The sequence below is a fragment of the Convolutriloba macropyga genome, chromosome 11 (assembly GCF_964194025.1).
Source record: "Convolutriloba macropyga chromosome 11, txConMacr16.3, whole genome shotgun sequence".
Classification (NCBI taxonomy): domain Eukaryota; kingdom Metazoa; phylum Xenacoelomorpha; order Acoela; family Convolutidae; genus Convolutriloba; species Convolutriloba macropyga.
The window spans coordinates 15,467,066-15,493,683 of NC_134478.1; the positions used below are offsets into that span (position 1 = coordinate 15,467,066).

General features: G+C 34.4%; 2 protein-coding genes and 1 long non-coding RNA gene across 5 annotated transcripts in view; 1 reads left to right on the forward strand and 2 right to left on the reverse strand.

Moving 5' to 3' along the window:
- Positions 1–2,652: 2,652 nt before the first annotated feature.
- LOC142349559 (uncharacterized) lies at positions 2,653–11,809 on the reverse strand. Of its 2 annotated transcripts, none has more exons than XM_075401198.1 (3): positions 11,698–11,809; positions 10,278–10,652; positions 2,653–2,885 (listed from the first exon to the last, which is right to left on the reverse strand). In XM_075401198.1, the coding sequence occupies exons 1-3, from the start codon at positions 11,702–11,704 to the stop codon at positions 2,755–2,757; spliced, it is 513 nt and encodes a 170-aa protein (XP_075257313.1). In that variant the 5' UTR covers positions 11,705–11,809; the 3' UTR covers positions 2,653–2,754. The 2 variants fall into 2 exon arrangements, with proteins under 2 accessions (XP_075257313.1, XP_075257314.1); XM_075401199.1 differs by lacking the exon at positions 2,653–2,885 and adding an exon at positions 10,082–10,205 and having other exon boundaries at positions 10,277–10,652.
- Positions 11,810–15,688: 3,879 nt separating this feature from the next.
- The window catches only part of LOC142349426 (uncharacterized), a 63,238-nt gene continuing 52,308 nt past the window's right edge, over positions 15,689–26,618 (forward strand). Inside the window, exons 1-2 of one of the 2 annotated variants that reach the window (XM_075400971.1) lie at positions 15,689–15,865; positions 16,663–16,888. In XM_075400971.1, coding sequence (XP_075257086.1) covers positions 15,820–15,865; positions 16,663–16,888 — 272 coding nt within the window. In that variant the 5' untranslated portion in view covers positions 15,689–15,819. The remainder of the gene's footprint in view (positions 15,866–16,662; positions 16,889–26,618) is intronic. The other variant, XM_075400972.1, reaches the window with a different exon arrangement.
- LOC142349551 (uncharacterized) lies at positions 22,409–25,261 on the reverse strand. The gene is made up of 2 exons (XR_012760831.1): positions 24,925–25,261; positions 22,409–22,670 (listed from the first exon to the last, which is right to left on the reverse strand). It is a non-coding gene; the product is annotated as an uncharacterized LOC142349551 (long non-coding RNA).

Consider the following 26,618-nt stretch of genomic DNA (forward strand, 5'->3'; position numbering starts at 1 on the left):
GGGCCTATAAAATTCGAACGTGTTAGTGAAATACATAATTTGACGAAAAGCGGCAATATATCAAAAATAAATGTTTAATTTTTGATGATTATCAGGGTTAAATTAGAAAAAAACCGGTAAAGGTTTAATTCTGGAACACACTCATAGCAAACGAAAATGACATTAGACATCTTCGGATTTTGAGATTGTGTCAGCATTTTTTAGGTCTGTACTTTCGGCTAATTTGAGCAAAATGTTCCATCGAACTGAATATTCGATGGAAAAAAGGCTGAAAATTGGAAGTTAGCCCAATTGTTAGCAAAAAAATTGGATTACAATGTTGAGCATTCTTAAGCTGTCTTCAAAATTAAAACCATTACCACTTTTGTGATGAATTTTAACACTTTTAAGCAAAATTGGTTTTAAAAACTGAGCAAAAATACGGAAATGTGAGCAAAAACAACTGAAATCAAGCAAATGTTCTCAAAACTTTGAAACGGTAAGGAGCTCTTCACGGTAATATTGTTTTAGAACACTGATTTTGCAAACAAGAGATGCAGCTTCGAATTAAGCGACTACCTAGAATCTCAAAAAAAAATATTCTACGATGAATATTTCTCGAATTGAGATATCTCGCGTTAATTGCAGAATTGCACACCTTTCGATTACAGCAAGATATACACGCCTCAGCATATGTTTAAAAACTTGCCCAGTGCAGTGCAAGATTTGGAAATATCTGAATTGGGCCTCTTTAATAGGATAGTTTTCTTGGAAGAGAAGCTGCTTTTAGATATATCTGATCTTGTCTAATATGTTCACATTTGTTTCAAGAAATTAGGAATTCTACTATATCTTATGTACTTTTATCTCGATTAATCATGAAAACGTATCTTAACAAGATCTTGCTCAAGCATTCAACTTTTGTCAGAAAATCATTAAACTTTTGTCAGAAAATTATTTTCCATAGCCAAGATCTAAAAAAAAACAAAAAAGTCATGGAGTGTGGAAATTAACCCAAGTTACCCAAGTTTTTGGATCTATTCTGTTTTGCCCCCCCCCAGTGTTTTTTACGCCCCCGCAACAAATTCTATGTTGTTATATAGCACGTTTCTATGTAAAAAATAGCACGTGCGCTTGGAGGGCGTAAAATATATAAGCCCACTAAGCTAGGGGGGGGGGGGGGGGCTTACAAAAAAGAATAGATCCGTATTTTTTCATGGTCACATATTTAAAGGGTCCAGTCATGTTCTTATTATCTGACGCGGAAGAGGCCTCAAGTTTTCTTTTACTGGGGAAGGCAATTTTTTTTATTTTTTAATACTTTCAATTCGTTCTTTCACCAAGCGACAATAAATTAAATAAATCACATATTCAAGCCAAATAGCATTCTATCCGTATATTTATCATATCAGCCAGTTTAGAAGCGTCTCCACAACTGAAACTCCGATGATCAGCTGAATGAGCGACCAGTTGGGGAGAAAGTCTGACAGACATCGGGCCATGCAGTCTGAAAACTTGTCGTCATTGTCGATTTCTGCAAATTTTGATCAAGACTGTTCTGCGGTTTTCAAAATAGTTCATACATTTAATCCCATTGCGATGGCGTTGTTTCCGCCGTTTTGCTTGTTCACGGTTGCGTTAAGAATTATTCCATAGAATGTTGACAGCCCTAGTTCAAAATTTGTCCAAGAAATATTGGAAATAACCATTTTGACCAATTTCATACGCGAATAATATTCAAAATCCCTAATTAATGTAGTAACACGTTTGAGTGCTTTTAGAATATTTATAAAGGCAATGACAGTCGTGTATGATCAGAAAATTAATCATGCCATTGACAAAAAAAATAACAAGAAAGCATTTGTTTTTTTTTTGCTACAAGTAAATTAAAATTATAACCATGGTTAAATATACTTGAAAAAAAAAATACTTCAAATCATTCAAGCAAAATAATAAACATCAATCAATTTTCTCAAAGAATCACATTATAAAATGAAAGCAGCAATTTCCTCATAGCAAACAGTTGGTTGTTCTTTCAGCTTTCTTGCTTGAACTTTTGTTCGTTTACAGCGAAAAAAGACACTTCTCACTAATCCTTTAAAGCAGATTTCAACATTAAAACTTTCAAACCGTTTCTTAGCAGCTTAAGTTAAAAAGATTGTAGCAGCTATTATTTATATAATCTTGTCTAATATGTTCACATTTGTTTCAAGAAATTAGGAATTCTACTATATCTTATGTACTTTTATCACGATTAATCATGAAAACGTATCTTAACAAGATCTTGCTCAAGCATTCAACTTTTGTCAGAAAATCCTTAAACTTTTGTCAGAAAATTATTTTCCATAGCCAAGATCTAAAAAAAAAACAAAAAAGTCATGGAGTGTGGAAATTAACCCAAGTTACCCAAGTTTTTGGATCTATTCTGTTTTGCCCCCCCCAGTGTTTTTTACGCCCCCGCAACAAATTCTATGTTGTTATATAGCACGTTTCTATGTAAAAAATAGCACGTGCGCTTGGAGGGCGTAAAATATATAAGCCCACTAAGCTAGGGGGGCTTACAAAATAGAATAGATCCGTATTTTTTCATGGTCACATATTTAAAGGGTCCAGTCATGTTCTTATTATCTGACGCGGAAGAGGCCTCAAGTTTTCTTTTACTGGGGAAGGCAATTTTTTTTATTTTTTAATACTTTCAATTCGTTCCTTCAGCAAGCGACAATAAATTAAATAAATCACATTTTCAAGCCAAATAGCATTCTATCCGTATATTTATCATATCAGCCAGTTTAGAAGCGTCTCCACAACTGAAACTCCGATGATCAGCTGAATGAGCGACCAGTTGGGGAGAAAGTCTGACAGACATCGGGCCATGCAGTCTGAAAACTTGTCGTCATTGTCGATTTCTGCAAATTTTGATCAAGACTGTTCTGCGGTTTTCAAAATAGTTCATACATTTAATCCCATTGCGATGGCGTTGTTTCCGCCGTTTTGCTTGTTCACGGTTGCGTTAAGAATTATTCCATATAATGTTGACAGCCCTAGTTCAAAATTTGTCCAAGAATTATTGAAAATAACCATTTTGACCAATTTCATACGCGAGTAATATTCAAAATCCCTAATTAATGTAGTAACACGTTTGAGTGCTTTTAGAATATTTATAAAGGCAATGACAGTCGTGTATGATCAGAAAATTAATCATGCCATTGACAAAAAAAATAACAAGAAAGCATTTGTTTTTTTTTGCTACAAGTAAATTAAAATTATAACCATGGTTAAATATACTTGAAAAAAAAATACTTCAAATCATTCAAGCAAAATAATAAACATCAATCAATTTTCTCAAAGAATCACATTATAAAATGAAAGCAGCAGTTTCCTCATAGCAAACAGTTGGTTGTTCTTTCAGCTTTCTTGCTTGAACTTTTGTTCGTTTACAGCGAAAAAAGACACTTCTCACTAATCTTTTAAAGCAGATTTCAACATTAAAACTTTCAAACCGTTTCTTAGCAGCTTAAGTTAAAAAGATTGTAGCAGCTATTATTTATATAAATTAAGAAATCGTATGAAGGCCTGGATATCATATTCTGGCAGAATTGCGCCTTTCAAAAAAATTAGTCTTAATTTACACTGTAATTCATGCTTTTTCGGTCCTGATTACTAATTTATTTCCAGATTATTTTTAATCGGATGAATGCTAAGTTATTTCAATTAGTGGAGACTATCCAGGATGAGCAGGTTGTGAGTACCAGAAGGATGTTAATGTGCAATTCAAAAAAATTGAGGATTTTTAATCAGAGTTAGAAAAGCGTGTACGGGGTCGAGAAAGATACACAAGTAAGGACTCCATCAATATTGATAATCTACCATTTGACCCAAACGATTTGATGATAATGCATTATTAGAACGGATCGTTTTTTTCATTAAAAAATTTATGCGCTATGAATAGGAACTGAGTAATTTCAAAATGTGCCATATTTTGACTGGTCATGAAGAAGAAAAAACTCTAATGGTTTCTGTAATTGTCAAGTTTTTGTGCTTTCGTGATAAAAACCAGATACATGCAAATCGATGTTATCTCAAAGAACAAGTAAATCAAAAGAATATTTAAGAGCGAGAAAGATTACCCGCAAAGGATGCTTATATCGAAAAATTCGCGGAAGGCAAGGGACTCACAACAAGCACTAATAACTGTACTGTGTCCGTAATGTGTGATCAAGGAGATGGGCGCAAAGAACTTCGAAAAGTAAAAGATGTTACTGAATTGGAAAATGTAGAAAATCCTGTTGCGCGAGCAAAATCGTAGACCAGATCAAATTACTGGCTTCCGTAAACCAAAGCGATCACTTCGATAAGTGATGATGAATCGTCTATTTACATCATTTTCTTCAGAACAAAAGAAAGCTATCTTTGAAATTAGAAAACCAAATTGACGTGCTGGAAAGGGTGAACCAAATTGAAGTGCTGGAAAGAGTGAACTGAGAATAATTAGTTGTTGTTAACGTCTGAAGTATTGAAGACACGACATATGTTTGCAATATGATTTACGTTTTTTGATACAATTTTCATATAAGCTAACTTCTCAAAATGGAGAAAATTGCTTTAAAAAATTAAAAGATAATTTTTTACTAAATTTTCTTATTTTTCTCATTTTGCTAATTTTTATCTGTTAAGGCTTTCGATGATTTGGTTGTTTTTTCCAAAGTTTACTGCATAAGGTTCTGCAATTTTCGCAGCTTTTGGCAACTTTGTCATATATTGTATGAATATTATTTTCTTTTTATTTCTTCATAAAGACAAACCTTGCATCAGGAGCTCCGATTTCCGCGACCTTTTGCAAGCTGAGTGAACTTTAAAAATTTGTTGTGTCACTAAGTCACTAACAGAACTTTGAGTCAGAAAAATTAGTCCGAAGTACAGCGATTTCCCCAGCTTCAGTCTCTTGTAAGTCCTCTTATAAACCTGTAAACTTGTTTATCTTTTTTTCAAAAACAAAACATTTGGCTCAACTCTTGGTTACCAAACTCCAAATTGTTGTATAGATGAGTACATAAACGTTTATTAAGAACACATAAACATTTTCACGATCAAACCGGAGCGTTTGCAAATTTTTTGTTGTGATTTCAATTTAAATGTGATTGAACAAACAAACCAAAATTGACAAGGTTTTGGATTTTCTTTCACTTGCACGGGATCGCAATTTCTGAATACGAGATTATCAGAACGGACAAGAGTCACTTCTTGTACGCCAACATGCATTGATTTTTTTCCGGGAATTTGGAAGCCTCCGTAAACGTGAAGGATACAATGATCTTTGACCACAAAAGAGTAGAATTAAGCTGTAGGGAAGCAAGAGTTGATCCGCAAAAACCAGACAAAAAGTTTCATTATAGACCCCTGAAAGAACGTCAGAATAAAGAGCTCAGGTTAGGTTTAAATTACAGTATTGCCAAAAACTGGGAACGAGAAATAAGCTATATTTATCTTCCAATTTAGATTTCAGTTTTAGGGATTTAACGAGGGTGATGAACAGGGAGTTTGATCGTCATGTACTCCTGCAACACTTCAAAGAGCACTCCAACAAAAAAATCCAAACTTAACTGACTAGCGTTGGGCGAATTGCTCTCAAACGACCGGCGACAGGTTGATTTCGTCAGTAGCAAGCCACGGTAAAGTGAGCTTAGCTTTAACTTGATTCTACTGTGCAACTTTTAGTTTTCTAGCCTTGTTAGTAAATAAATCAAATAAGAAACTGATATTTTAAATATTTAATAGAAAAGCTTCCAGATTTTGCTGTGAAATTGTAACTTATTATCAAAACCTATCGGAGATTTTCTGTTAGGCTGAAAAACTTTAATAATGACAATAATGTCAAAATTAAAAATTGCAAAATTTGTAAGAATAATTGCTAAAATTCCCGATGTTAAAAAGCTGAAACCATTCCACTAGCACTAGAAACTATGCAGCAACTGATAATAAAATCCTAGAGGAGATTCTTTGACACCTAGGGCTGAAAAAACTAAAACATTGACAAATAATTTCGAAAAGCTTGAAAAAAATTGTGAAAATTAGTATAAAATTGCGTGTTTTTAGCGTTCAGTTGTTTGAGCGTAGGAACGAGGGGGTGCACTGGGGGCTGATGGGGAGAGGCGTTCTGGGGGCAACAGTGGGGCGGCAACATCACAGTGGGGGGAAGGGGCAATAGTGGGGGGTCAACTGTTGGGGTGTCTTCGACCTCTAAGAACCACCCTTCACACCATAAGTATAGGTCTCCAAAACAGTTTGAGCTGAAACTCTCTAAGGGCACTTAATACCTGCTGGACGCTCTCTGTTTATCCCGTTTTTGAGAACGAAAATTCAAAAGCACCAGACGAAAAATTGGTCAAGCGAAAAATCGCATCAACAAAGAACAACAGGACTAATATAATTGCTACAAACTTCGCTTGAGAGCAATTAAACAAATTCAAAAGCCATGGTTAGACAACCAGATCAAAAATCTCAGTCTTAAAAAGCTTGAACCCTACCAAAGATTGAAAAACGAGCAATCTGCTGAAAATAGAGAAAAATATAATAGACTGCGTAACCGTTGAGAAAACCTAACCAAAAAAGCGAAAATAGAATGTTATGAACAAAAAATTAAGGACAAAGAAAACAAAATTAAAAGTTCATTTTCAATATTGGACAATATCAAGGGAACAAAATGAAACAAAAAACTTTGATAACCTGAATGCTGATGAAATCAATATTTTGTTGAAGTAAGAAAAAAAACTATCTGAAAGTTGTGATCTGCCGTCAGATCTCAGTCCGGTCAGAAGGTTAGAAAATCCCATGTTCTTGAATAACGTCACAACCAAAGAAATTTTTGACATAATGAAGCAAATGCCCAACAGAACTTCCTTTGATCTGTATAAGATTTCAAATCAACTGATTAAATTCATCAGTCCTAAGCGTGAGTGAAACCTTGGCAACATTAATATTATTCGTTGTTTTGATAAGGGCCATTTCACTAGAACTCTGAAGATTGCCATTGTTATACCTCTGTACAAAAATGGTACGAACATGAATTCGGTTTTTATAGACCAAAATCACTGCTACCAGTTATTTGCAAAATTGTTCAGAAATGTCTACAGAAACGGCTGATTTATTTTTCGTCCAACTACTCAATAATCAACAAGGCACATTTTGGATATCAGGCAAAAAAAACACAATTGGTGCTATAATGGAGGTTGTTGAGACAATGAGGATCTTTTGTGCTCGAAAAAATTTTACGATATGGTTTTTAATGATTTACCGAAAACTTTTGATACTGTGAGTCATAAAATTTTGCTCGAAAAATGTTTTGCGTATGGTTTGAATGGAAAAATTTTTGAAATTCTTAATTCATATTTGACCAACAGACAACAATGTTTCTCAGTTAGCAAGCAGCAATGATCCTTTGAAAGCATTTTCTGCGGTGTACCTCAGAGTTCTGTTCTAGGTTCACTTCTGTTCTTGACTTATGTAAACGATTTGCCTAATTTTTGTGCAAAACTGTAATGTGGATATGTTTGCTGATGATACAAATAGTTAAAGAAAAGTGGATGATGGAAAAAATGATACAATAGAAAAATTGTCAGTTTGAATGGAGTCAATTAATTTAGCAATAAATAAAGATAAAAGGAAGGCTATCAGATTTGGTGGTACTTATGAGACCCCTGAAACAAAAATTCATGATTACAACATCGTCGACCAAATTGAGTACTGAGCTTCAAATCACACATTGAGAAAATAGTTGGTCGGATGAATTCGTTAACAGTGGCCAACTATCAGTACGAAAACTTTTTGAAAAGACACAAACTAGTCCGATTATACAATAATTACGTTCAACCAGTATTACAGTACGGGTTTTGTTGTTTGGAGTGGCCAGTAAAAGCGATCTTCAAAAATTAGAGTGGCGGCAAAACAGACTTTTTTGTTATTTTCAACTATGAGATTGCAACTCCTTGATAAACTGCAATGTAAACACAAATTGTTTTCTGCTAAAGAGTTACCCATATATGAACTGATAAATTTAAAGTCACCGCCATGAACATCCTAGCAAATTAATAAATATCTCATGTCGTGAAATAATTGAAAAGAATATCTAAATAAAAGAAAGAACTCATCTAGTCAAAACAAAAGTTTTGCAATTGAAACAAAGTAACAAGTCACTCAAAATTAGATTAAGACACATAAATAACGTTTTCACTAAAGTTGATGAAAGTATTGTTCAAAAACTTGGCTCATTTAATGCACGGGAATTAGCACACTTTTTACTTTGTTTTAGGGACTCATTTATTATAGAAAACAGATTTTTTGTTAACTTTGTTTGATAAAGAACAAGGTTCTCGGGCTAATGTTTTTACTTAAAGTTTTATCGAGCTGCATTTTTTTGCAAAAATTGGTTCTCTTATTAGACATTTTCTACAGGTTTATGAGAATAGGTTTATACCAGGGTAAAATGTGATTTGAGAGGGTGTGAATTGCCAAATAAGTAGTCTTTGAGAAGAATTAAAAGGAATCACTTGACAGGCCTAGTGACCTTTTGATGTCCTTTCGAGTTTTGTTTTGCTGTTTGTAAATTTGTAAATGCAAGCAATGAAATAAACTTGAAAACTAATTTATTATTGTTACTTTTATTGCTATGAAATTTTCTCACAAGTCACAACAATCATTGTTGGAGAAAATAATTTGAAAAAATACGTGAATGATAAGTACGCCGCGTCTACTAATACCTGTTTCAAATACCGTTCGTGAGAAATTAAATCTCAAATTATTTTTTTTTCTTAAAAAAATTCATAGTTGTGCAGCGCAAATGTTGTCTAAGTTTCTGATTTTCTCACTACAACTTTTACATTAGTTTAGTTGCCATTATGTAATGTGGGTTTTCAATTTTAAGTAAATGATCATTGGTTAGTTATAATCCAATTTTAGCTCCAAACATAACCTTCTAGTAACATGGGAAAAGTAATTACATGGTGAAAACTACAACTGAAGCCAAAACTACTCAACTACTCTGCACGAGATATTTTGATTTCATGCATCCAATTTTTCTATTTGAAATAAAATCTACATTTTCGATTAATTTAAGTTACGATATTAGATTAATCAGCAAGAATTTATTAATTTGCTCCTATTTTTTGTACTTTTGCTGGAGGCATGCTGAGTCAAGTTAGACTTCAAACTTCTATCTAATTAAATTCAGGAAAACAATGTTACACGTTAGTGCTTACAGTCGCGAGAAATTGCGTAGAGCTTATGTGAGCATCAATCTGTGATTACTGGTAACGTTAAGTGACCCATTATCACTTAAAATACCAAAGTCTCTACGGGACAATACAAAAAAATTTCAATTCAGTTGAAAATAAATAAAAATTACTTGCGCGAGTGCGTTTGCATTTCAAACCTCCATAATTTTCCAACACCGCACCCCCAAAACCGTCTACTCCCCCGCCGCGCACCCCCACCCGTATTATCATATAACACCCCAAATACATACACAGACAAAAATGCATACATTCATACATGAATACATACATGCAAATACAACCAGGCACACGATCACTGACACCAAGCCGCCACCTTGGGACTTGATATGAAACTATCACAAACGAACATAGATAATTGAACGAAAAGATCGAAGAGCATTGTGTAAGTTAGCATTAGGTAAAATGGCGTTGGAATTGGGTTATTTGTCATAACCCTATGTGGTGTCAGGACAATTTACCCAATTCCATTTTACTCAATGTCGTTTTACCCAATGCCATTATACCCAACCTGCCATTTCACCCAATGCCTACTTTAATTTACCCTTTTGTTAAAATTACCAGAACGACTATTTAGCGGACTATTTAATTAAAAGGCCCTTGGGACATGATATGAAACTCTCATAAACGAACATGGGAGTAGTTTATCCATTTAATTATGACAAACCATGCCTTTAATGTCGACTGCTAATTGGCGGGATGAGATGATGGAGGGGTTAAATGATGTGGAGTTAAAATGTGCGGGTTAAATGAATCGGGGTGAAAAGAAGTAGAACCAAACTCAAAATCATAGAGCGCAAAAACTTTAGTAGCTGTTGGTATTTTCTTTTGCAGTAGGGCACTGAATTTGAATTCTAAGAAACTATTCGATCACGTAGTGGGTTGACTGCTGAATTTTCTACAACTGCATTGTTCATTAGAGTAGTTTTTCGGCATTGACGCCTAAAAAAATCAATTACTAAAACGGAGAAATTTATTTGACCCCCAAAAGAAAAGTGGAATGTAATGACAACCCTGAACAGTCTTGGCGTGCTTGGTCGGGTTCGTCACATTGACCTCTGAGAGACAGGGCTTTTCTGATCCGACTCAACAATTCCTCGTCAGACAAGCGAATTGCCAAGGACCCATTTGCCTTTTCAGCTACATTATCTGTCTCTGAATTCGATATAGGTAACAATTGATGTAAAAAATGGCCAGTTGCGTTTTTTCTCCGAGTAGTTTCACTCGTTATATTTGAGGCATTTGTGAAAACTTTTAATTTGTGATTCGTAGAATTGTGATGAGCCATCTGCCCTTTTTCACCTGTCACAATTTGTCTGCACGAGTAAGTTGAATATTGACTGAACAGAATTCCGAGAAATAGTACTCCAAATGTCGCACATGAATAAGCTGAAATGCATCACAGGCTGGTAATTACGACTCTTTCCGTTTGTGTCCCCCACACTTAGTGAGCGCATATTACAAGCAGCTCCCAAGTGCATGTGCATAAATTTTTATTTTGTGTCTGTCTCATTTTAATCCCCCCCCCCCCAAAAAAAAATATATATAGCTCCCTTTATTTACCGGGTTTTAGACAATTTATGATTGATTACTTAGTACTGTCCAGATAGTAATCGGATCTTTTCCATTTCCACCCCCCCCCCCCCCCCCCAGCTTAGTGGGTGCATATTATTGCACCCCACAGACGCACGTGCCATATTTGTACATATTTGTAGGGGGGGGGGGAGGGGGGTAGCGATGCACCAGTTTATTTTCAGTTGAATACCCCATCTCCCACAAATACCCCGCTCCGGAAATGTAACCCCTTTAGTGTCTTTTCCGTTTGTGCCCCCTCCCCTCCCCCCCCCCCCCCCCAGCGTAGTGGGCACATATTATTTGCAGCCGCAGACCACGTGCCATATTTTTACATAATGATTAACTGTGTAATGGCACGTGCTTTGTAACGGGGGAGGTGAGCACAACGTACTGGGGGGCACAAACGGAAAAGATCCCCCTTTATAATTATAACTGCGATATTGCAATAAGCGACCTGATTGGGGAAGGGGAGGGGGCTATAATTTGAAAGTGCCTTCTATATGATCACTGGACTTGTATTTCCCATTATGGATCTATTCTGTCCCCCCCCCCCCCCCCGTTACAAATTATATGTTATATAGCACGTCACTATGTAAAAAAATAGCACGTGCGCCTGGGGGCGTAAAAAATATAAGCCCGCTAAGTTGTGGGTCGGGGGGGGGGGGGACAGAATAGATCCCCCATTATATCTAACAACTCCCTCCCCCCCCCCCCCCCCCGACTTAGTGAGTTAGTGAGCACAGAGCGTACAACCTCCCCCTTGCACAATTACTTGAAGGGTACCCTAATGCGGAGTGGCTCAAGTGGGAAAGATTTATGCAGTAGATTTCAGTTGACAGCATCAATTGAGTATACTTACGTTTCATTCTTCATTTTGCTCATATTGTAACTCTTTCAGCATGGTTGCTCAACATTCAAATGAAACAAGAAACCGCCGCAAAAACAGCTACAGAAGTCACCTCACTTTTTCCTTCTAAAACAACGGAAACTAGTTAACCGTTACCTGTTACAATGTGTTCTAGATCTTTGACATTTTTAGGCCGAGAATGATCAAAAGTTGGGTTCGGACTCCAATCTTAATACTCCAATAAACTAAGTGTTTGGATGTTTTGCGTTTTGGGTTGAATCCCGAGCCTTTTTAAAATTTCCAAAACATTTTCCATTTTGCCTTATAACCCAGGCTTATTTTATTTGGAACTGCAAGGCCCCAATAACCGTATTTATACTAAAATGAGGGCTGTATTTTCTTGGGGTTATTATGGGAATGACTTTTATTGTTCCAAATGTTGTTCCAAATGTCATGGGGCAAAAAAAAATTGAGGCCGGTTTTTTCAGTCAAGTTTTCATTTTTTCCTTTATATAGAGCCCGGGAGTTGTCTGTTTCTTGTTGTATTCTTGTGATAGTTTGGTTTTTCGATGTGATATATTTGTTTTTTGTGTTGTTTCTTTTAAATTAAAAAAAATATTTTCCCGAGTTTTCTCTGGGACCTAGGACTAGGATAGGAGCGGTGTCAGCGGCTATTCTTGGCGCTTTTTCCACAAAATTTGAAGTGGAAATGATTGCGGCGGGAATTTAAGGCGCCTTTTTTGTTAGATCTATGTCAAGAAGCGAAAAAATGGCGTCCGCGTGGTTGTTAATCATGCATGATGTTGCACGAGGATGTTAATCAAGCAAAAAATTGTTAATATATCAAGACTTTGCAAGAAAATTCTATGCACAATCTTGCAAATTCTTGCAACAATCTTGATAATAATATCCTGAATCGACTAGGGTTTGAGAAAAATGGTGTCTATCTCTTTAGTGTTTTGTTCAGCTGAAATAACGTAAAATTAGCTAGAACAGATCCATAGAAATAGAGAAAAAATGTTCAGAAAAAATGCAACGGCAATTTGATTTTATCTTAACCGGATCTTGCATGACTAACTTTGAAATTTTTCTATTTTTTCATGGTGGGTTTTTTGATATTTAGAGAAAAGCAAAGACTTTTCGAAATATAGAAATAAGTAAAAAAAATAAGACGTAGATCCACAAAGAAGTGTATCCCGGGTATCGCTTTAGTGACATCATTTCCGCATAACACAATCTACAAAATATATCTCTGATCGCTAGTACATTACGCTCAGTTGTTCCATACTGTTTTTATTTTAGAAAAATTGCCCAGATGGTAAAATAGAGCTACTTGGGAGTTCTCATCTCATTATTTTCTATAACTGTAGGTTTCTCTTGTCATTCCTTCGCGTTGCATTGTTGGGCATTCATTGACTTCCGGATTTTGAAATCACTTACATTGACTCCCTGCCGAAATAACTGGGTCCGGTAGAAGAATAAGGTTGGGTCTTAATCTGAGTAGAGATAAAATATTTATATTCAACTTGGATATATAATAATTTCAGCTAATGAAGTATTTTTTTTACTAAACTGTGCAAAAAACTCCAATAAAAATTGAATTACCTTATATTGTTTATTTTCAATTCTTCACTGCTGTGTTCTGTTGCAAACGCTGTAAACGCGCAGAAAATTTTTTTTTGTTAAGTCAGAGCAAATATTTTATGCTGCCTAAGCTAAAATTACTAATACTCCAAATCAAATATCATTAATTTGTATTTAGTAGATCTTTTACCGTATTCAACGAATTTTGGTAAGAAAGCGACCGAACTGATTTAGAAATCGAAAAATCACTGAAACTGAAAACTTTAAACTATACAATAATCGCACTTTGATTTCATATACCCACTTTGTAAACTATAATGCCAAACTTGGCGTCAATTGAAGCACCTTAAGAAAACCTTCAGACTTTTTAAAATTTTTGTTAATATTTTTTTGGAAAAAAATTGTTGTTAGTCGAAATTAAGTTTGATTCAGATGAACTGATCTCTTGAAACTCCAGGAACATAAATTTGGTTCTGAAAATAATTTGAGAAGGAAATTGATCCATTAGCTGTTTGAAAGCTTGAACAGTTTGATGATTCGAAAATCTATCTGTATATGATAGAAAACAATCCGACCACCTTTCCGTGCATATGGGTACGCCGAAATTTGTTTAACTTTTCCGAATCGGAACTTTAAATTAAAACTAAAATTTCAATTGGGAGACGAGAGTGACATTTAATTGCCTTCACTCGAATAAGTTGTGTTTATATGGTACCAACACGTCGAGTTTTTGAAGTAAATTTTAATAAAAATTCCGGTGAGAGAAGTGGATGTTTCTTCAAGAAACATCTTTTTAGTACTTTTGACTCGAATGCAGAAATTAAAGTTGGCAAACTTTGAACTGTGAAATAGAAATTAAGTAAAAACAAATCATCCCTATATTTGATGCAGTTTCACTCAATCCGAAGAATTTAGGTTATATTGGTTCACTGTCATGTGTCAAGTGTGTGTTTTTTTCAAAGTACTTTAAAGTGGAATGAGGAAAAGCTGATTGAGCAAATTTCGAGCTTTTGAGAGGCAATTTTTTCACGTGACTCAATTAGACTTATATTTTTAGTACTTCCCCCTGAGTGCAGCTACTACGATATAAATGAATTCGAACGTGCCTATTTGCACTTGTTTTTATGACTTGTTGCAACAATTCTATTGTTAGGATTAGGAAAAAATGAAATACTTTCAGGACTGAAGCTACGTTATTAGATGGGTTTTAGCAAAAAAAGTGGTTTTGAAGATATTGTTAGTACAACGTTTCACTTTTTATAACTTCTCAATAAAGTTTGTTAATTCTTGTGATTTTTAATTTGTCACAAATTTTCGTTTTTCAAAAAAATTTTGTATTCTGTTTGTAAGTTGTTTTCGTTGTTTGAGCATCAATTGACACTTCTAACAGCTAAACAATGTGTTAGTGGTTAAGTTCTTGTCCAATTAAATTGTATAAGTGCTTGAAGACGTGTTTACGGATAGTTTATCAAGCCAAAAAAAATTGTCTGGAAAATTTTGTTATCTCGAACTTTAGCGGCTATTCAATAAAATTTGCAATTTGTTTTAATTTCTTCAGCACTAGATCTTGGCCAAAAAACAAACTTTTTGATTGCCTTAGAGTTTTTGTTGTTTTGCGCATATAGGGTTTTGCGCAATCCAAGAGTTGTCTTTCTATGCCTTTACAATCAAATTACTCGGTTGTATTGGCGCTCTGTCTTTTTAATTTTTTGTAAGATGTTTTCACACATTTTCCCGTGACTTCGAAACAGACAACTCCCAGCAGACATTTAGCTTCATTAGACACCCTAAGCTGGCCTTAATAGTTTTTCGAGTGCGTTCATTACTTGTGCTACTGAGAAGACCTAAATTTGTCTTGAAAAGTCTTTTATAGGCAATTTTTGATCCAAAAATGGTGAAATTTAAAAAAAATTATCTCATTTTTTTAAAAGTGTTTTTCTGAAGTCTTAAATTGACTTTTCTCAAAGTCGGTAATGGGGTTTTGCAAGACCTATTTTACTTTTATTTGTAAACTTTTTTCTGCTATTTGTTTTTCTATTTGTTAATTAAAATGACCATGATTTGTACACTTTTTCAAATTTTTTCATCAGCGTGCTATATAACAAGACATAATTTTTAAGTGGGGCATTGAAAAAACTCTGGGAGGGGGGGGGGGGGTGTTGGGTCAGATTAGATTTGAAAAATGATGGCTCAAAGTTTATTTTGGAGGTCAATTGTTCACTGCTCAACAAATATCATTTGCACAGCCCCAATTGAGTTGACCTGAACTGAACGAACGCCGAATTCTTTCTAGGTGTTCCCAATTATCAATTGAAGGTTTAAAAGAGGCCAAGTTATTCAATTTGACAAGAAACACGTGTTAAAACCGGGCCATTTGTTGACTTAAACCCTTATCAACGCTTACTTAAGATAACCAGAAGTCATTAAAGGCATTTTAGTTTTCGTTGTGTTGGTTTTGAGATCTCGATACAATATTTCAGCATCATTTGCCCAAATTGTGAATTCTTTTGAATAAATCTGTACCTTGCTTTATAGTTAGTGACAAGCAAAATGAGGCGTTTCGGCCCTGCCTCTGTTTTTGTGGGTTTGTTACTCTGTAAGTTTTATGTTTTCTTTGATCTTTCTTCATTTTTTTTTTCATTTCAATAAATTACTCAAAAAGGATTTATTGGCTGCGTCTGTTTGGATCCGTTTAGTTTCAGCTGTAATATGATTTTCCGGTTGGATAAACTTATAAAGCCCGATAAAATCCTTTTTTTATAAAATCTCGGGAGATTTTTTTCCATTGTTGCAGCTACCGTAGTGGGATTTGTTACCCGGGTTATGATAAATAAAAGAGGCTACAATGAATACGCGTGCTGCTCCACCTTATATAGCTCCCGATTGGTGTGTATTTGTGTAGGTGGGGGTTCTGTGTGCGTATGTGTGACTGTGTGGCGTCATTATTTCTTTGGACATGTCTGTAGGTTATGTTAAGGAAGACAGACAATTGCAGTTGATAAGAGTCCCTCTTAAATGTCCCAACTTGACCTTCGTAGCGTAATGTGATGACAATTATTGAAATTTTGAGTAGTGCTAAAATTATAAACAAAAGTCTTCATGATGGCAAATTTAAGTTTAAAAGATGCTAAAACTTAAACTTTAGATGGTAGAATAATTTTTGATTGTAAAAATGAGATGTTTCTTTTTCTTTTTCTTTGAAAATTGTCAACAATAAATGACAAATGTATATACTTTTAATTCTGTGTATAAATAAATCATAATGACTAATCCTGCCTCTTATTATCCTATAAATATAATTATTAGTACAGGCGCAATATTACTCATAAGTTTGTTCACACAGATGAATGAAGACAATCTTTTCGAAGCGGAAGTGATCAAAACCCGTTTTAGGCTCTGTGAGCAGTATTCCAATTGAATCTGTGTACAATGAGTTCGAGACATTCGACTACAAATCTCTGCTCAACTTTAACTTCAAGTACTCGGAAGAGGTCAAACCATTCGTGTCATTTGCATGTTCTACACTCGACTATCTTTCTGTCATGATTGTCAATCCCAAAGTTGACCTGAGAGACAAAATTGACAGCCTTACTGAGAGTATCTGTGGATCACTGCCAGAGTAAGTTGAATAAATTATGATAACTTTGCTAGTTTTGAAATCTCTCATTAACATTTACCACGTGTGAATGATCTTTTTTTTTTACTAAAGTTACCTATAGTTCAGTGTCATCAATGAAATTTCAGCGTTTTCATTCTTTTCTTTTTTTAATTTTAAGAGGTCATATAAATTATAAATTGAATAGAAAAATAATTTTATTGATGAGTTTTTTTAGTATGGCAAGACGTAAATGGGCAAAAGCAATACAAAGGTTATAAACAGGCGCAAACTCTGAAATCACCAGTAATGTCTTCACCAGTAAAATCACCCCCGCACTGTCTTTTATACCCCCAATTACAAATTACGTGTTGTTATATAGCACGTTACCATGTAAAAAAACAGTAAGTGCGCCTAGCGATGTAAAAATTGTATGCCGACTAAGCGGTTACTAATCTATGATCGAGCTTCAGTAATAATGTAATTTCAATTGGTGGTGCAATGTGAAAGCATTTATTGTTTAGGGGAAAGAAGTGTCTAGGATAAGTGAACGAATGAATGAGTGAATGATGAGATGAACTAAGCATGCTTTCCATCATCCATTTTGGTCCATATATGGATACATTTCATGGCTAAGAGCTCCTTTTAGCGAGTGCATATACTCGAACTTGTCACAGTTCTCCGCAAAAAGTTAACAAGATATTAATTAAGATGTCAATTAATTAAGGACAAGAAACGCAATACCATTTCTCAATGTGACAAAACTCACAAAATTTACCTAATAATAATTGTTGCGACACGACTATGTGGGGAGCAACTATATGCTGTTCTTTTTAACCGTTTTTGGCCGATCAATATATTCATCGCAGAGAGTTTTGAGTATTAGAAAGCCATTCAAGCGTAGAATTTTAATTTATAATTTTTAAATTTATATTTTACGATAAAACACGGAATAAGTTTGTTTTCCTATTAAAGGAGTAGCGATAAAAATGCAAGTTCTAATCTAATCGGGGAGTCTTCCAATGGAAAAGGTTCGAATTCTATTTGAGTGCTGTTTTTCTGAAAATATTCAAAACTGTCTGTTTTTTACTTCAATTATAAACAAGTCAATTTTGGTATCACAGCACCATTTTTGCCAAATTGACGTTGAAATGAGTCACAATCAGTATATTTTATATTCTTAGAACATAATGGTTTTTATGATATCGACACTGTTTTCGTAAAGTTAAAATAATTTTTTTTGACTTTTGTCTGAATTTTTTGCACTTTTTGCAGTGCCATGGCTCGATCTGATTAATTAAAAGTGCAATTGATTTCCTGAAGAGGATTGAATTTTATGACTTTGACAGTAATGCTTCGAATAAATTGTAGTGATTTTTAACGCTTCACCTTTTAAAAAAAATGTTTCTGTGAAATGGTAGGTTGTTCCCACTAATCATAGGCCCCCATACTGTTTCTATTGATAATACAAAAGGTAATTTGATTAGTGGTTTGATGCCTTAGCCAATGGTCTCAACTTTTCATTAAAATTTTGTGATTTTTGGATATTTGTTTACAATTTGGTACTTTTTTGAAGTCGTATCATATTTTTAAACCATTGACAGTTCTCGTTTGCTTTGAAATGACGCTCAATCAATTTAGCGTTTATAGAATTTTTCATCAAATAGCTTTTGGTTATAAAGGCTTCAAAATTTTTTTTTTGCGCACGTTTCTATTGAACATTTGGTTTTTGCCGGTTATGGTTGTTTTTATTTTTAGTCGTGGATTTCTTTCTGGTGATGGAAAAATCAGAGATTATAAAAAGTTTTATTGGTTTTCTGGAGTCTTATAGAGGTATACTTGAACATGTTCAGTGCTTTTTATTGAAAGTTACGGTTTCTATAATTTTTCTGTTACTTAACAGTTCAACAGTTTAAGATTTTTCTTAACAATTTGGTTATTTATGTTTAATTGTTCACATTTTCCTGTTTAAAGAATCAAATAAATTATACGAAATATTTTCACTCGTTTGCTTTTTTTTTGTCTCCGACACTTTCCTCGCAGTATATTATTTAATTTCTGGCATCTTTCTTTGTTTGCTGTTCGTCTGCAGTCATAAGAATTATCTTGATTAATGCCAGGTCTTGTTAGCTTCCTACTGATCTTGATTGGTTTTCATTCCATCCGACAGCTGATAGCTAATGGCTTGAATTATTTTGATTTAATTCGTTCTCGAAAAATTGGGAATACTTTTAAACGTTGCTTAATGTGCTTTTCATTCTGTTAATTTTTAATTTAGTTTTATGCATGAGAGATCAATCAACTTTCCTATTCTGCAGATTTCAACTTCTATGTTGGTAGTTGTGTTATAACCAATATTCTTTGTATGTGAAATTATGCGTTTTCAAAGAAAATTCGAGATTTTATTATTTGTATTTCTTTTTGATGACCTTAAGCGTATCACCTTTAAAGCTTGGACCCAATGAAAATAAAATAACACCCGTTTGAACACTTGTATTGTTAAAATTCATCTGGGACAACAAACAGTAGACTGAAATAATATCTAATATTTAATTTTCGGCTTTTTATTTTACGGTCATCAATACATTGTGTTTGTGCGTTGTTATTTTGTTGTACTGTACTATGACATAATCCCACCATTACCAGCTCTGGTTTCTTAACAAGTTTTATGTAAACCTAACTAAAAAATTTTAATTGAAGTTAGTTGTCTTTTTTTCATAATTTTTGAAATTATCTGGTTTCAAATGATTCAATGGTTTTTCAAAACTTCCCTTTTAGTCTTCTTTCTCTTAAATGGTTTTTTTTAGTAATGTTACCAACATGAACGATCTGCTTTCTAGTTAAAGTCAAGTGAACTTGTTGAGTTTAGGTTTTATTTGATGATATTTTGACTTTCTTACCAACTGTTTTCAAAGTAGTATATTGAGTTTTTAACGTAAGTAACGCTTTTTGTTTTTATTTCTCTTGTTATTTGTTTTGTATAGTAGTCCTAACAATGGCAAGATTCATCGGAGCTCTCTCTAATGGGTTACTCAAATGTCTGTTCATATGGCAGACAATTAAAACAAAATAAGATTGAACGGGTTTGGAACACTTTGTACAAACTCACATAATTTAGTTTTGTGTATATTCAATGGTTTAAAATACCAGAACAAAAATGTAATATAATAATATCAACATACTTAGAACGTAATAAATTATATTTACAAATTTCAAGATGTAAGACTGGTGCATTTGGCTATGATTCGCGGGCTCGGGTCAGCAGCCCATGAGACCCAAATTGAACGTAGAATTAAATTTTCCGCTTTGGTTTGATAAATTTTGCGGCTTAAAACCAACGGCTAATAATGAAATCCAATTTTAAAACAAAAGTTAATAATTGCAACGATATGTCACATTCACTTTTTGACGTTGGTTATATTGCCATGTTACCGATATTTTTGAGCAGAAATTAAAAGAACCCAATTTTCAAATAATTGCATAAAAGTACCTCTGATTTCTAATTGAGGATTGAAACGACAGATTAGAAGATAAGTGTTCACGATTACCGCGGCTGTATAGAATTTTGATAAGTAAATTGAGTCTCAAGCAATTAATAACAAAACCTGCCCAATTATCAGTTCGGCTGATTGAAACAGTTTGCCAAAACAGTATTTACGAAAAAATGGTTGGCTGAAACAGCTAAAAAATCTTAAACATTAAAAAACGCTGACTTGAAAAAAAGACATAGCAGGTCAATTTTTAACACAATTTGAAGAATTTTCTAATAGTAAACAAAAAACCAGAATAGACTTTGAATGGGTTAGGAAAATAATTTAGAAATATTATATCCAGAAAAATAGGAAAAACCAGGAACAAACAATGTCGAATTGCAACATGGGAACAAAAAACCACATACGTGTTGGCAAAGTTTTTGCCCAAACATCCTAATTGCTCTGACCCTACTTTCGAATTGGAGCAAAACAAAATTACGTCTCAAGACCACTTCCTCTTTCAGCGTCTGGAGCACAAATTTATCGCTGAAATTTGGTTTCAAAATCATGAAAATGTGTGATCAGGTCTTTAAAAAAGATATCCGGAAAATTCCGGATACAACTTGAAGTAACAGAAAAAACATCCCATTCAAACTAGTGTATAGTTGAACTGCTCACCAGTAAGAAATTCTTGAAGAATAATCATAATGAAAAAGTTCTTTAATCAAAATTCAAAAAAAAAATTGAAGGACACATAAATCCAAAGGAAAAATAATCGAAATCAGTAAAAAAAAAATAAATAGTACTAAAATGCCCGCAAAACAGCGGGGAGACATAGTAGGTTAAAAAACATGTCAAAGATCTTAGAAAACAAAAAAAACTGCAAAAAATTAAGCAAAGGAGCTGGGATATTTCTCCGTTTTTCATATTTCTCAACAAACAACGCATTTTGTAACAACAAAACTGTACTCAGTTAATGTCTAAAAATTCTGTAAGTAATTGGCGTCTTTTCAAATCCTAATTAAGACAGTAAGACAAAGCAATCAGCGAAAAATGCCAAAATTTGTCTAAAAATCAACAAAATGGCCGAAAATCATACAATTTGGCATAAATTTTATATTAATTAACAGAAACTTATCAAACAATACAATATCATAATCTAACTTCTAAACCAAAACATCTAGGGTTAATTGTTTTAAAAAGCCGTACATGAACAAAATATTCCGCTCGCTAACAGCTAACAGAAATACTCCTCAAATTCTCGCTCTCTCGAAAACAGTGGTATGAACAAAAAACCACTCTTTTCGCTCTACTCTTCAGTTTTGTTCAATACCCAAACCTCTCCAAAATTTTTCACGCGTTTCGTTTCCTGCTTCAAAATTCACTCATATAACAGTGATTTAAAAAGGACCTCTCCAATACTCCTTTTCGAGTCTTATAAAAGACAGCGCCCCAACACAATTCAAACTCTTTAAATTGTTAAAAAACTGTAAATTAAAAAGCTTTCATTCAAGAACTTCAATTAAAATTGAAAAGAAAAGTAGAGTTAAAAACTAAAATTCGAAACTAAAATTATTCAAACTTGTAGAAGTATTTAATTTGATGAATTCGATATCTACTACTTGAACTAGTACTTGAACTAGTAACTTGGAACACACTGCGATATTGTCAGATCTTACAAATGGCTGCTGTCTTTTAGTAAAGATGGTAAAGATCTTAAATATATTTACCATTTGAGTTTCAGGAACCTAATTCTCTGATATTTTGATAATTTGAGGCTCGAGAAATATGTATGGATGGCAAACGAGATCTTTGTGGTGTATCTCCAAACGCTTTATCTTTTCAATTGTCAATATTATTGAGAGGCAAACTCAGCTTTCGACTGGGGCTGTACAAATTTACAAACCAACTTGCATTGTCTGTTCATGGGAATCAACTTGCAAGTGTTGCAAAATTCTTGATCAAGACTTGTCAGACTTGCAAGACATTTGTGTATACACTTGCGCAGCACTGATTAAGACTTCGGTTAAAAGAATGATTTAGAGCTAAGAATTGTTTTCCATTTCGATAATTGAGCTTCACAGATTAAATTAACTATAATTATCATTTCGTTCATTTTTTGAATGGTACTAAAAGTTGTTCGCCACTTCTTGTGAGCCAATTTTGTAAAAGTGATTGTTTTATTTCTACTGTCTGGTTGGTATTCACAATGTCTTGTAGTTCTTTCAACAAATCCAGTTTGCCGGCTGCTTCAAATCCTCTTTGCATGAAATCCAGAGGTTTCATTTTTATGGGTGCACTGTAACCGATTCTCGAGAATGAAATGGTGATTGCTGAAACAAAGCTATGTATATGCGAAGGTAATCTTGTACTTATATTTGACTGTAATTAGATATGGCTTATTGTCAAGGGAGGTGGAGGAGAGAGTGGGCCGTAGGTGAAAAGGGTTCTTGTCAAAATTTAGCTCTTTTCCATTACAGCCCCTACTACAGCCTAATGTACCCCCTTAAAAACTACCATAAACATCAAAATATGGGACTATATTTTTGTGGGCACGTATTGAACTCCAAGAGGCAATCAGGCCTGATTGAGAGATTTTCCAGAGGCAAAATCCTGACAAAAGGAGAACAAGTCTTAGGCAGGAGACCCCGAGCTTAGGACCTCTCTTGGCAGACAGAAGCCACAACTTGTTTTTCTCTGTGCAAAACGCTGTCTATTAACGTGAAAATAAGATTCAAATAGACAATCTGCCTTGTTTTTTTACAACTTTTTTGGGCTCAGATTGAGACCTGAAGCTACAGATCTAGACAAGATGTTATCCCCAATACGACTGTGTCTTGCAATTGCGTCTCCTCGCCAGTGACACGCAATGGCTTGAGCACCATAGATGTCAAAAATTCCTACTGTACAGAGTGGGCATTTCCTTACTGCGTTGTAAACAGGGACACAGTGTAGAATTTATTTGGTGCCATATGAAGCCCAAAAGCTGGAATGGGGACAAAAACCATGCTCCAGCATTTCAAAGGGACAGTGAGACATGCTCCAGCATTTCGAACAGGCTATGAGAGAAGTTGAGCTGATTCTTTTTTAGAAGCTAAACTATCTTTGAGACCTTCAAACTTTTCGCTGTCAAAAGCTTCCTGAACTGTCCTTTGCAAAAAAATGGAATAATTCGTGGTACAAATCTGGTGTACGGTTCCTGAAAACATTTCAGTGTTATTGTGCTTTGGTTGGTTATTCTGGAATTAAGTGTTTCAGCAGACACGAAAAAAACCAACTTATGACGCTTTATACCGGTGTTGGCCGTGGAGAACTCCCAAACCTGATAAGTTTTTGGCAAAGTTGCATGAGTCCAAGATTCTTTGAAGAGAACAGAACCAAGGATGTTCTCAAGTTTTTTGCACTGTTGGGCATCAAATTAATTTAGTTGATTGATATCTGAATTGGTGGGTGTTTGGCAACGCAGAGAATGCAACATTTTGAGGGCCCCAATGAAGTGGCGTACGATGTCTAATGCGCACCAGCGGTCATCAATGTGGTCCAATTTATCAAATAGTTGGAAATTTTTGCCTATCTTTTCGTTAAATTTCAAGCAGGCAAACTATGGGGATCCTATTGCAGCTTCATGGACCTCGAAACCCAAGATATAATTTCGTTTTATTCTTTCATCAAGTCTGTGTCAATCCACTCCAGTCCGCATTTAACTTCACTGTGATCTGAGGGTAATTAAATTTGTGACTTTTTGACGCAAAGACAAGTCGGAGGGTCGCCTATCTGCAGTGTCGTTCGAAAATTCATTTCTTTTAGTTGAAAAATGCTTTGCTCGACATTTTTCTGTAGTTTATCGAGAACAGATTAGAACACTTTTAATGGCTCAACCTAGTCGTCACTGGCTATATTTTTTGGATTGATAAAAAATGACATCTCTCTCACATACTATTTAATACTTCTGCTAAATGCGGGTAAAACATTTTACAAATTGAACTGATTTTTTCTCTCCAGTTCTGACAATTTTGGGAACTTTAATGTGATTAAGTGGCGATATTTCTCTATTCGATTTTATTAAAAAGAGATTGCTCCTTTCTTTGTTTATGAAGATTTGGAATTGATTTAATTTTGAATTAACTCAGATTCCGAATCATTTTTTCTATCACTCTTACTCTAATTTAAAATTGATCGCTAATTTTTCTCATTGATCGCTGTTGTATGCAAACTACAGCAATAGTAAATATTTTAGATTTCAGAAAAAAAAAATTGGCCTGTAATAAAAATATGGAAAAATCAGATAACAAAATAGATGGGAGGCTGACCTCATCCCCTAATGCTGTATCTGTAACTGTCGAGAAAATGAAAAAGTATCTATGTAGCCTAACCACCATGCATTCTTGATTAGAAAGAAATGCTGATCTATCACCCCCCCCCCCCCCCCCCCTATTGTATGACCATCTTTTATTGAATACAAAATTGTTTATTGACCTTTACATGAATACAAAAAAAAACGTTCCGGGGGGTACAATTCCTGTAATACTTCACTATTAAGCAAACATTTAATTCGCGCAGAGCAGAGAAAGGACAAAAGTGACTTACCAAGGAAGAATACTGTGAGAAGACCAAATAAATCACACCTCTTCTGGTATTCAAGCATCTTTTTGACCTTCGATTGAGTAAGTGAATGTCTGGTTCGTGACTTTCATGTCTGGATCTATCAAGTCCCGCCACTTCCATCAAAACGTACAAAAAGATTGAATGGAAACTGTAAATTTGTTAGAGTAGCAACAGGTGTAAAATAATTTATGATCATGTAATTCGTAAAATGACCTATTGTCGTAGAAACTGAGAATAGATCTGTTTTTTTTTGTGCTTTGCAGATTGGAACGACTATTGTTCGATCTTTCCCATTATAGCCACCCACAATATTATAAACCCGATTATAATATATTTCCACCACTTAGAAAGGGGTCACATGACCTCTAAACTGTGAGGTGGGCTATAATGGGAAAGACTCGAGTCTTTCCCATTATAGCCCACCTCACAGTTTAGAGGTGTCATATGATCATATTGTTATGAACCGAGAAGTGAAGTCACTTTATTATCCTTCTAATATATTTTATGGAAAATTTATGAGTTCAATTCTCAGAGATACAAAGAGGAAGCAGATTACCATTATAAAAACCTTTATAACTGTATAGCTATTATGAGTTGAGGTTCAATGATTAACCGTAATCAGTATTCTCCTGATCCAACTTAGCAACAACTAGTCTGGTCATTTTTTCATAGCATGTTTGTGCATTTACCTCAACTTCAGTTTTCTTTTTAAAAGTGAATTTTTTTTAAAAAAAGAAATATTCTTGGAAACGAATTAAATACTAAATTGCCATTTTTAGCAGAATGTTTTCATTGGTCGTGCAATTGACAGGTCAGTACTGGAATAATAAGCTCCTCGAGAAAATGTTACGTGTTTTTCTGTACTTCTCTGGTGAATTTGTATTTTTGGGGGCAAATTATTGTCGATAACATCTTGTTTCATGTAATAAAAAACTGTCTTGTGTGACAAATCGTGAGCCATTTTTTATTTAATGCGTCAGTTAGAATGAGGCAGACAAATTCTCCAGCCTTGTTTGTCTTATTTTGATAACTAAATAAAAAGAAAACAAAATTTAGAGGTTGTCGAAAAGATTAAGAAAATTAAAAACAAAACATTGAACAAATAAACCGATGCACTCTAACAATAACTATTTCTCATTAAATGAACGAGACGCCTTTTTCGAAAAAGGGCTAAAAACCCGTCAAGTCATATTTGGACCACTGGAAGTAATTATTTTAGGGCTGTGCTGGATATTTTCAGCAACGGCTGGTTCAAAACAAAAAAAATATTTTCGAATTTGCTTGTGACACTTTTGTCCCATCGCAAACATTTTTGTTATCTTAAACGAGCAATATGACACACTTAAGTGCTCAATTTACATGGCAATAGGCGCGAACATCGGCTACAGTCAACAAAGACCATTTTAAAGATAAGACTTGCCGAGCATGCATGATTTACTCTAAAAGCAAATAGATCTCTCTTTTTTATTGTCTTCACACAATTTTGTGAGATAAAGTTCACGGTGAACCTCAAAGCGTTGAATTATATCGAGACATCACTTCCTAGTGTCTTGAAATGGCCATGCTAAATGGAAATGACTTATCAAAAGTTAACAAGGAGGCTCGGTAATGTGCGTTCGCACATTAAGTTCCGACCCCACTCATCTACATTTTTCACTTAATTGTCCACCAAATGA

What these genes read in the sequence shown, in the direction of transcription:
- LOC142349559 (XM_075401198.1), bottom strand. An exon ending in AGCACGCCAAGACTGTTCAG is followed by an intron (nt 2,886 to 10,277) that starts GGTTGTCATTAC and finishes CAAAATTTGCAG; the next exon opens with AAATCGACAATGACGACAAG.